Here is a 12146-nt window from a genome sequence, read left to right on the forward strand (position 1 = left end):
ATTAATAAGTTCTGAGACGTATTATTCTCTTTTTGTGAGTTACACCACATTTATAGGTATTCCTTTAACAATCTTCCTAAACTGCTTTGCAATAAGTAGGCAATTATGATATGTATGCCATTGTGTCATGGGACATGATTCATGGTTGTGTGAATTTGCACAACCACAAGGTACTGTAGTAGCTGTGCATATACTTTTCATTAAAATTCTAATGTACAGTAGCAGAGGGCGTCTGTAGGAGCAAGGGCGGAACTACCATAGGTGCAAGGGGTGCAGCTGCTATGGGGCCCAAAACTGAAGGGGGCCCCTCTTTACTGTATAAGTTATATGTTTTACATACATTTATCACCGTCAGTGGCTAAAATAGGGGGCCCTTACAAACTTTTGCTATGGGGCCTATGAATATCTAGTTACGCCCCTGTGTAGGAGATAGTCACCTCATGTTGCATTAGCGAAGATCCGAGAGCTACATCTGGGGACATAGCCTCAAAATACCATTGGGAACCAAGTGTCGCAATGGTTTTAGGCACCGCCCAGCCTGTGCAAGCTGAGGTTTGTCCTCATAACTGGACACCTAAGCCCAGGAAATCTGCATCCACAGTCCACTACCCAAATGTGCAAGACACATTCTGCAATATACTGTAAAACTAGCAAAGGCTACATTCACAGAGGCCATATACACTGTAACTAACATGATCTATACCTTCCAACTGTCACGATTTTTAACGGGACAGTTCTACTGCCCCACCCATGGGCATCAGTGTCTCGTGGTGGCTGGGAGGGGGCTGTTGGGAGAACACTTGTCACTCGCTGCTCTACTAAACACACCACACTTACAGTATGTTAGGGGTATGCTTGATGTCTTTATTCAGGTAGACTTTCATGACACTAGAATGTAGTTTATATTCAGTGTACTGTATGTACAGCTGCAGAGCGCATGCATACTTTGTACTGTATGTGTATATGTAATGAACACATGAAACACTACTAACCTGTTCAGTTCTTCTGGTGTTATGGCTGTGCCATTAGTGTATGTACAGTACACAGACATGGTACTTCGCTCATTAGCTCTGGCAGGGAGTAAGAAGAGTTTAACAATTGTCTTTTTTCTGTTCAATTATAACATAATTTTGTAGAAGTGATAATTACTAAACCATAACAGACATTATCATATTATCATTTATTCGCATACTTGAAAATCTAAATACTGCACATATGTCAGACAAAAAATTAACCAATGTCTCTCTTGGAATTAAAGTTTCGGTACTTGTGTATTTGCAGGGCGCCCACTAAGCTATTTGCTTAGTGGGCTATTCTGCGTAGTGAGATCGCATCGCATGGCACGTTTTCTTGCCGTGCGATGCGATCTCACTAGTTCATCTATTCACTTCACTCTGGCCGCATGCGATTTTGCATGCGATGCGATTTAGCACAACACCCCCAATATGATTCACCTATCCACGTCACCCCGAAGCGTGGCGAGCGCAACGAGCCCCGCGAGGGGACGCAGAACGCGTCCTCCCGACCTTTTCATGCCCCCGCTATCCATATTGACGTGGAGTTGACTTTATAAAGTGTGGCGAGCCACCGAGCCCGAAGCGTGGCTGGCACAGCAAGCCCTGCGAGGGGACATGGATTACTTTACATGTATTCTGCTCGCCGCACTTCGGGCTCGGTGGATCGCTGCGCTCGCCACACTTTATAAAATCAACTCCACGCCGACGTGGATAGTGGGGGTATGAAACGGTCGGAGGACGCGTAACCGCCTGCACTCGCCAAACCTCAGGGTGAGGTGGATAGTGGGGGTGTGCAAAATAGCATGCGATAAAATCGCATGGGTGCTTTTAAAATGAAGTACCATCACACCTCATCGCATGGGTGCTTATACAATGAAAAATCGCATCGCACCGCAAATGGCATGCGATGTGATCCGCGGGCAGGGGTGCACTAAAAATGAACTAAGGACATGAATAGGCCAAATTTTTTAAGGGAAAGCCATTGGTGATGTAGATATGAGACAATTATGGGCTCTGCATGAGTTGTCTCTAGCAGGTGCCAGGGTTTATGTAATAGGGGGGTATTCAATCCCTGCCGCAATTTCCGACGGGGGAAATAGCGGCGGGTGCCTATTCAATGCTGTCTTGTCCGACAGCATTGAAGAGACAGAACGGGCCCGTCTTTAAAAGCTGTCAGGCCCATGTTGCTGATAACAGCTGTAAGTTGGCACGATCACAGCCGAATCTCGACAATCCAAGGCCGTTTACGCAGACACTCCCCCTTTTCGCAGATCGGTAGGCGGGACATTGAATCCTGCCAGGCGATATGCTGTCGAGCAAAATGAAAAGAGTTATGGCTGTCGGTATGAATCGACAGTCGTGACCCGGGATTGAATACTCCTGATAATCTGTAAAATGCACGATCCTGTGAGATTCCAGTGAGTCTACTCGTATTTTTAAACCAGCAATAATGTAAAGACAAATCAGGTTGGTGTGGCTTTTTTAAATGATTGCCATTTAAAAATACAGTGTGGGGTAGCTACATGGTAATTGTTCATGGCCTGAGTTTGGACACTGTAGAAGGAAAACCTAATTTTGCCATTTGCACGTTATGCTACAGATCAGTGGCGTAAGTTCGTCCCAGTTGCCCGGAGGCAAGATAAATATTGGTCGTCCCCCCCCCCCCCCCCCACACACACACACACACACACACACACACACACACACACACTGCACCTTACATACAGTAAAAATATATGTATGTATGAATGTTATGTATATTATGTTTAAAAATAAAGAAACTGACTTCTATGGTCCTGCTGGGAGGGGGAGTTAGCCACAGAAGTGATATCAATGGCTTTCAATTAACTGATTCAAACTTGCAGGGGAGGAGAGGTGCCCCCTTGGGAGCAGGAGCCCGGCGGCAGATGACTCCATTGCCTCACAGAGTTCTGCCTCTGCTACAGATAAAACCTTAAGACATACAGTATGTTGTCTGATATCATGCAAAAAAACATTAATAAGCATTTAATAAATATTTTATTAACTTACTTTATATTTTTGCTGGATCCCTCAGCTTCAATCCCAGCCACAAACACAGATGCGCTAGTTGCGATGACCAGTTGCCTGTTATATAACAAACAGGAAAAGTATATCCTTGACATTATTAGTAACATGATGTGTGGCGGACAAAACCAGCCTATTTATTACTGTAGTGTTACATGCTATGGTTCTAGTAACACTGCATGTGTCATTAAGTCTTTTCCACCAGCAGATTACCTGAAGTTATTGCCTTGAATATGCCTGCGTGCAGCTTTTACTTAATGCTTTATATTTCTGGTTCTGTGCTATTCAGCCATGTATATATATCTTAATGAAATCTTAGGAAAGAAACTCTGACAGAGGAGAAATATATGACTGAAAAATATTATAGGAAGAGGCCAGAAAAATGCAGCTATTACTGTACAGACAGAAATGTTGCAGAAGAATGCATAGAAAAATCCAACTATCAATGAAAGGCTACCTGCCTGCAGGCAACACGTGCTTAGCATCTATGGGTATAGTAACAAAGACAAGCATTTTAGTATTGCTCTTTGTTTTATTTTTCATCAGCCATTATCTATAATTGTACATAATTATTACTATAACATTATTATGTACCTGTTTTACCAAGTAGGGCAACTTTGCTTTAACTGCAAACAATATAACCATACAGTTAGGGTTGGACTGGCACACAGTATATCTCCCAGCTGTCCCGAATACATTTGGTACAGTCCCACTATATGGACACTGTCCCTTTGTCCAACCTGTTGGGCGCAATGTCACATGGGTGAGGGGGGGGGGGGCAGATTGAGAGAGAGCCTGTGATCACCGATGTGAATGTGCACAACATCTATCAGGGAGGTGAGAGGGGGGCTGCCCAGCGAGAGAGCAAGGCATGCCCCCAAAATGACAATGGCAGGGAGGTTGTGCTACAAGGCCACATCCCTCCACTAAAGGCACCATCCCCTTTTCAGCTGCATCTGTACCTCCAGGGGGCGACACTTAGAGAATGTTGGGAGGTATGCCACAGGGGTACAGGGGAAACCCTTTTTGGGCCCCACACACTCCACTAGGGATCAAATTCCAGATTGTGCAGTTGGAATTTACTTTATGTATGTGATATTGCGCAGGACTATGTTCTACAGTGCATTGCTGTTCTTAATCTGGCACATTATTATGCATTCACTAGCAGTATCTCTCTCTCTCTCATGTTAATGGGCCCAGATGACACTAATGGTTAGTCAAGCCTTTATGCATGGACATCTATCACTGATTTTCCATGGTGGGCTCTTCATGCCACAGTCCAGCACTGCACACAGTATGTCTATAGATCCCCATTATCTAGTGCGAGGTATCCCGCTACCTCACCCAGTAGATGCCGGGTGGCTGGACCACATACTATCCATAGTATTCAGTCCTTTTGCATACAATGTATCATATGCAATCCCATTGATGGCTGCGATATCCAAAAAATAGTCATGGCAGCCATCACGATCTGCGACTCCAAACCAAGAAGCACGGGAACGCACCTGGGATCGGAGTCGGTGGAAAATGGCATGCGATATTGCCAATTTTTTCATCCAACCCCTCAATCATAAGATCGGAATCAGATGAAACGTGGCCATAATACCATTATTGGATGGGGGATTTATGAATGTGACAGAACAGTATACCACCATTATCAGAATGCTGTATATAGAAATGCTGGTTCTTACCCAACGATTGCAGGCACCATTTCCGTCAGTTCATCAACAGACTTTGCGAAATACAGTACTACTCGGTAAGATTCATCTATTGTAAATATCTGTCAATAAGGGATAAAAGAAACACAACAGATATACAAATCATGTGACAATGACCATTATACTCTGTGTGGGTAAAAAAATTAAAATAAATGAATACTGTATAATTTGTAAGGAATTCTAGATTCCTACATTTTCCAGTTTTATCCCTACACCTCTGCCATTATCAGGGTGTAGATGTAATTGCCCTTCCATTGCAGTGTGACTGCAGTGTACAGTGGATACGTTGCCCTCTCATATTGAACCATTCAGCCTGAGCGCCAATATATGTACATGGGAAAATCTGGGAGAGGTACATGCACCCAGTTCTGTAACTAATTCTTTTTTTTTTTTTATAAAGTTGATTTTTATTGACAAAAATAATTGTGGTACAGCGTGGTCATCATATTGCATATTTTGACAATACGGTACTTATGTAATATCTGGGCTCCCGTTTTTCTTATGAGACCGCATCCGCTCGCCACGCTTCGGGCACGGTGGCTCTCTGCGCTCGCCACACTATATAAAATCAACTCCATGCGTAGTTGGATAGTAGGGGTATGAAAAAATGGGGTGCATTTAACATGGGAGCCCAGATAATACATATGTACCGACAATACTTATAATCAGATATTGTAAACGTGATAACATATCAAAACCAATAGTAGCTTGCTCAGGTATTACATCGCTAGGACAAGTAAGTACAGCAATAGAATATATAGGCCCTTATTCTGATCGGTGCGGTAATGTCCGCGTGCGTTCGGCCCGCCGATGTTTTGTGTCTGCGCATGTGCAGAGGCGTCTCTGCGCATGTGCGAGCGGGGCGTACGGCCAAATCCCGCATGATATGTTAACACTCCGAACAGGGGGTGGAGAGGGGCGTGAAGGGCTATTTGGGCTCATTACCATATGCATACGCCCCGCGTTTCATGGGCGTTCCCATGAAAACGCTGGGTGTACGTATGGTAATGCGGCCGTGACGCACGTGTAGGGGGCGGACATATGACATCGCCGGATGTCAGCTGCCCGCCCAGATCCCTGCTTTTGCACGGAAAAATGTCCGTGTGGTCTGAGGTTGCGGGAGCTGGTGGAGCACTCGGTCCTGCATTCGATGGTCTGCGACCATCAAATGATGGGGGAGGTTCCCTGAGATGGAGGAGGCGTATTCCGTGAAAAATACACGTGAGGTCCATTCGGACAGCTTCTTACCGCATACGGACGGAGTTGGCGATCCGTATGGAAGGCGGGGTTTCGCACGCACGGTCCTGGCCGTATATTCGGATCCAGCCGCGCCGATCAGAATAAGGGCCATAGTGAGCAAAGAAAAAGAAATACGTATATCTAAGAGGCATATAAACATATCGTACATGATCGATAGTGGAGTTGATCAAATCCCGTAAGGCAGAGAATTCAGGGCCGGTGGAAGCCATACAGGAGCAGGCAATAATGACCTTAGCCAGAGCACATGCATTTATAACATACAGCAAATCCACCCGGAGTAAAGCCCCTGTATCTTAATGCAAACGTATAACACCTTCAGATAAACAGAATTCAAAAATAATAATAATAATTTAGCATTTAAAAGTTGACACAATGAAACACTAGGTATCCGCATGGCTTACAGACAATGTCTAGGTATATAGACAGTAGGTTGACAACAAAATGTTGATGCACAATGTCGACATTGTCAAAAGGTCCATGTGCACTAGGTCTACACTGACAAATAGGCGACACAAGAAAAAGGTCAATTTGACATTTGCCGACACATGGAAAGAAATTGTAAGGATTTTTCCATTCTTTTGGACTTTCCTGTTTTACCATCCACGTTGACATTGGGCCGGGTGCATTATTTCATCACCCACCCTGCAGTCGCACCCATATGTGCAGCCGCCAAGTGACTCCTGGGTCACGCAGCAGCTGCTAGTGCCGACCACAGGAGGAGAAATCATTCAATGGTAAGTAACCATCAGATCATTTCTCCTCTGTACACATACACATCTATTCGCAGCCCTGCACTTGGGCTTGCATGGTGGAGAAAAACAACAAGGGTGTGGAGCGCTAATGAGCTGATTGGATCAATTGAGTATTACAATGTGATTTATTAATCTAAAAGTATATAGTAAAATATTAAGAAATGTAATATCAACAGTTGTACACCAAATTTTGGCCATAAAATCATACAATATAATTAATAAAGGACAGTTGGAAATTGTATACTTATACATTTAGCGATCCCTCTGGTCTTTATGCTTTTGTAATATTAGGATCTCCTGGTGCAGTCCGTGCTTGATTACATAAGGGAATCCATAAACCTTGCTGGATGAGCTATATTCGCTGGAGGGGGTAGTGTATCCTCAGATTATTAGAGGTATCCTCACAATTATGCGAAAGTCCAATCCAAAAATTAAGCAGGTGGTTGCCAGGTAGAAGCGAATATAGACCAGTATAGCCAGGGGGATCCAATCAGTCCAATATGCAGTTAAAAGGTGGTTAAAACAAGCTGGTGCTCCCCATGGGATACCACCACCTGCTCCCCAAGGGAGCACCAGCTAGTTTTAACCACCGTTTAACTGCATATTGGACTGATTGGACTGGATCCCCCTGGCTATACTGGTCTATATTCGCTTCTACCTGGTAACCAGTCATGACAAATTATAACATTTCAATCTGGGATACCACCACCTGCTTAATTTTTGGATTGGACTTTCACATAGTTGTGAGGATTCCTCTAATAATCTGAGGATACACTACCCCCTCCAGCGAATACAGCTCATCCAGCAAGGTTTATGCACGGACTGCACCAGGAGATCCTATTATTACAAAAGCATAAAGACCAGAGGGATCGCTAAATGTATACGTATACAATTTGCAACTGTCCTTTATGAATTATATTGTATTATTTTATGGTCAAATCTTTCTGTACAACTTTTGATATTAAATTGCTTAATATTTTACTATATACTTTTAGATTAATAAATCATATTATAATACTCAATTGATCCAATCAGCTCATTAGCGCTCCACACCCTTATTGTTTTTTTCCTACTTTAGTAATTGGGGTTTGATAGTAAGTGGGAGCAGCTTGGCTCAACACACATATAGGCACCCATTTTTTTATTTTTTTCGGACACTTCGGGTCCTAAAGAAAGCTCCTTTTTTTTTTCTTGCATGGTGGAAGGTGGGGGGTTCAGTGGTGTTAACCTGCTCGCTAAGCTGCAAAAAGCCTAGCAGTCAGGTCTGAATCTGGCCTTTTGTCTGTGAGGTAATCTTCACAGAAGAATTCTACCAGAAGCAGGGCCGCCGAGAGGGGGAGCGGGTACTAATTACCAAGGCCCGGGCTTGCTGGCCCAGGCCCTGGTCCAAACCCCTCCCCCTTTGTCCCTCCCGTGCAGAAGCAGCACCCATGTACAGCATGTGCTGTGTCTCACTGACAGCGTGAGAGCTCATTGTGAGCCTGCTGTTAGCACAGCACATGCTGTAGGTGTGTGCTGCTGCTGAAGGGGTGGGGGGAAAATAACACTCCCTCCTCGACTTTAGAGGGTTTTTTCACTCGTAATAATTTTTAGGGCGTGGTCTAATCACGGGAGCACACCTCCCGTGATTAGGCCATGCCCCCAATTTTACCGGGGCCTGGCATACCTCTCGGCAGCCCTGAGCAGAAGTATCCTGTCTGTAGAATATTGAGATTGCTATGGCAATATAATTTACTGTCATGCAGTTGGGGGAAAGAATTTGATATTCATTTACAGTAGAGGAAAGACTGATGTTTGTGCTGTGAATGTAGCTTGGCCCATGGAGATGCAATATATTGCTGTAGGTAAGTACTCCTTCCCTTATGGGTTGACCATCGGCAGTATTTTATATATAGATACATAAATAAAGGTAAACAATATACAGTATGTGGACGTGTTCGTATTTAATTCCACTTTTTTGTGGCAAACTACTTTTGCACTTATTAATAACTATTGCCTATTAGATGTATCTCTTATATCAGGAACATTGATTGCTGATATATAGCATGTAGTGGGTTCTGTTACAATGATTGTAATGCAGAGTACTATAGAAAAACATGGAAAAGTGGAGCTACGATAGACTGAGATCAGCCACTGACTAAGAAACGTAGGGCCCAATTCAGTCTTGATCGCATTGCTGTTAACTTGCGGAGCCCAGCAATAAGTTATACACCGACCCACCAGAGTGAAATCCCGCCACATGCAAGCCTGAAAATTGCTTAACACGGCTTGCAAAAATATTGCAGGCCTCCGAACAGCTGCAAATTCATCTGAAGCCACTTACCATCTAATGATTTCTCCACTGTGTGCAGTCTGTGCGGAGCCCAGGACTTACTCAGCAGCTGCAATAGAAGCAGGCAGCTCGGGCCAGAGCGGACGTCACACGCCTTTCCCTCAAAGCCTAGCCATGCCTGTGTTTTCCCTAACACTCCTAGAAAACCGCCTGGTACCACCCCCAAATGCCGGTTTCCTGTCAATCACCTTGTGAAGGCCAGTGATTACAAAAAGTATCAGGACAGCCTTGTGCATGCGTACTATGGGCCGTACTTATGCGCCGTCTATCCATTATCACCTGGCCTGCGAATTTGCAGCTGTGCGATCAGGTCTGAATTAGACCCATGGGCTTTCATACATTAATTCTAAACCTTTTAGAATCTCAGGTAAATGTTAGTGGACAGAACTAAGTCAGCACTCAGGCATAAGTAAGTGGTACCTTACCTTTACAGTTGTAGCAGCATTGAGTGATGGGATTCCTTTGTCTACGGCCATTACATAAACTTGGTAGTGTCCCTTAAATGTCCTATCCAGATTATTGGCAACTCTATAAAACCAACAGATTCCATTGTTCATCATACACAACCCAAGCCAAAATTTGACTAGCTATTACAATGAGAAAACTGACCTGATGGAACCTGTATAGATGTTATTTTCAGGGATAGTGGTAATGCTGAAAATGTTCCCTAGCTGTTGTGTTCGCCCATCGGAGAAGGTGAATTCCACTCTGTCGATTGAGAAGGTGATAATGGCATTATCTCCACTGTCTTTATCCTGGGCCTGGAAAAGAAGAACAACCCTTGTCCAGAACTTTGACAAATGACATTAGATAAACCACCAATGACAGCCCCAGAGGTGGGGTAGAGAGGCACAGGCCAAAATTCTTCCTGTGTTATCATTTGGAAACGATAGTTTATGAAAAAGAAAAATTCTGCAATCACACTTGTGAAAAGGACAATTAATTAAATACAGTAGGAAGGTACACGTTGAAAAAGGCACATATTTAAAGATAAATAACATTAAATTACCTGCACGGAGGCGACTTCAGTATTAAAAACAGCAGTTTCAGGTATAACAACTGTAAAAAGATACATGAGTGAAACATGTACATAGGACACTGTAACTTAACCAATGGTAACAATGTACACAGTAACATATAAACAGTAATTAACAAACATCTACAATAACCAGACACTAAACCAGTCTCTTCCAAAGTAACCAGTCCCCTAGAAACCTTAATAGATTATGTTTTGAGAAGTTCTTTAATAATACAAGAAGGGCTATAATATTTGGCTGGGTCAGTCATGATTCACCTACCTGTTCTCACAGACAGAAATTATTATTTTGTTTCTTACATAGAGCAGCAAATTCCATTTCTATTTACAATTGGAAACACCAGTGATAAAACAAGAATGGGAAATAACAGATGTAGAGGTAGGAAAAGGTAGGAAGTCATAGAGGTAGGAAGGCCCTGCTTGCCTTACACTCTATACCAGGCCTGTCCAACCTGCGGCCCTCCAGTCGTTGTGAAACTACACTTTTAGCCATTATCTTACCATTTTAAAACGGTAATTTGTGCAGAGTGAATTTATCGGTTGTATTGAAATGGTATTTCTAAATGGTAATAAAGCAGGGTCCTACCCGTTTTAGACCCGTTTTTTTTTCATTCTCTGTTTTCTATGGGTTAAAATGGGTTCAGTGTTGTGAAGGAACAAAAACTGCATTGAAATACCATTTAAGGACAAAAACTGCACTGAAATACCGTTTAAAGACATGCGGTGTGAAAGGGGTATTAGCTGGCAGACCCGTTTTTAGAAATGTTTTAAAATACCTGGTCAACGCCAGTTTTGCCGTCTGAAAGCAGCATTACAGTAGTAAATGATCTGGTCAAAGGCCATTACTCGCTTTTTATATTTTCCTTAGAACTCTCTGCTGCATTTTACACTGTTGATCACTCTCTTCTCATACAAACATTACAAACCAAGGTCTTCAGGTTCTTCAAGCCCTTTCCTGGTTCCAATCCCACCTAACTAATCACTCTTCCGGTGTCTGCTTCTCTAAATCCACCTTCGCTACCTCTATCAGTTGAAGGCTCAGTCGTAAGGCCCATGCACACTAAAATTGAGCTGTATGTACAGAAAGCAGAAACCCTCATTAAGAAACCCACAGAAGCGTGCATCATTCATCATTGCGCACACACTGGCCGATATTTTCAATAATATCGCTCAGAAGGGCCAAAATAAGCAATATTGTTCAAAATATTGCCCATTGTGTATGCGCCTTTAAATCTCTACATTTCTCAATCTATACAACATCTCTTGGCTAACTAATTAGCTGTTTTGGATTTTAGTATTGTTTGTACTCAGACCAAGGCCCAATAAAGAGTTTCAGTCGCTCTAGGCTAGAAACCCCCCATCCCCTTCTCCACTACCAATTATTTTGCTCATGTTCCGATAAAAACAGGTCTCGGCCCCAGCTCCATTCATATTGCCACTTGCTGGCAATCCCATCAGGCACTGCTGCTCCCACAGTTCATGGGGGAGATCTCATGAGACCTTGCTTGGCTCCAACTCCAGTGGCACCAGGAAGAACTCCCATCCCAGCACAATCTATTGTGCTGGCACTGTGTCCTCGTCCCCCCAGGACCCAGTGTTCCAGGCTGCAGCCTTATCAGCCGTCTGGTTAATCAGGCCCTGATGATACTCAAATTAACCTATGCACCTAGTCAGCCCACTCGTTAATTGAGCGGCTGGGTTGAGGAAAGGGTGCTGCTCCAGGATACATGCCTACCTTCCCAAGGATCTGAGAAAGACATATGATTTTCGTGAGTCTCCCAGCTGTACGGAAGATTAAGCAACTAGTAGATTACTACATATTCTTTGTAAACTGCTATGTAACATTTTGTATGCTACACAAATAACTGTCAATATTAAACAAATATAAAAAAAAAACTGCTGCTGTTGCTGCAGCTACCACACAGAACAGAGGTACTGTAAGTGGGAGCACTGTGTGTATGAGGGAGAAAAGGAGGCACTTAGGTG

General features: G+C 43.5%; 1 protein-coding gene across 1 annotated transcript in view; it reads right to left on the reverse strand.

Moving 5' to 3' along the window:
• The window catches only part of CDHR2 (cadherin related family member 2), an 83285-nt gene that overhangs the window by 17591 nt on the left and 53548 nt on the right, over positions 1 to 12146 (reverse strand). The window contains exons 21-26 of the mRNA XM_083180135.1: positions 10134 to 10183; positions 9734 to 9885; positions 9550 to 9652; positions 4754 to 4842; positions 3048 to 3122; positions 993 to 1070 (exon numbers count right to left, since the gene is read on the reverse strand). Coding sequence (XP_083036261.1) covers positions 993 to 1070; positions 3048 to 3122; positions 4754 to 4842; positions 9550 to 9652; positions 9734 to 9885; positions 10134 to 10183 — 547 coding nt within the window. The remainder of the gene's footprint in view (positions 1 to 992; positions 1071 to 3047; positions 3123 to 4753; positions 4843 to 9549; positions 9653 to 9733; positions 9886 to 10133; positions 10184 to 12146) is intronic.

Source organism: Crinia signifera, chromosome 4 (assembly GCF_055691185.1).
Source record: "Crinia signifera chromosome 4, ASM5569118v1, whole genome shotgun sequence".
In the NCBI taxonomy this organism is placed as follows: Eukaryota; Metazoa; Chordata; class Amphibia; order Anura; family Myobatrachidae; genus Crinia; species Crinia signifera.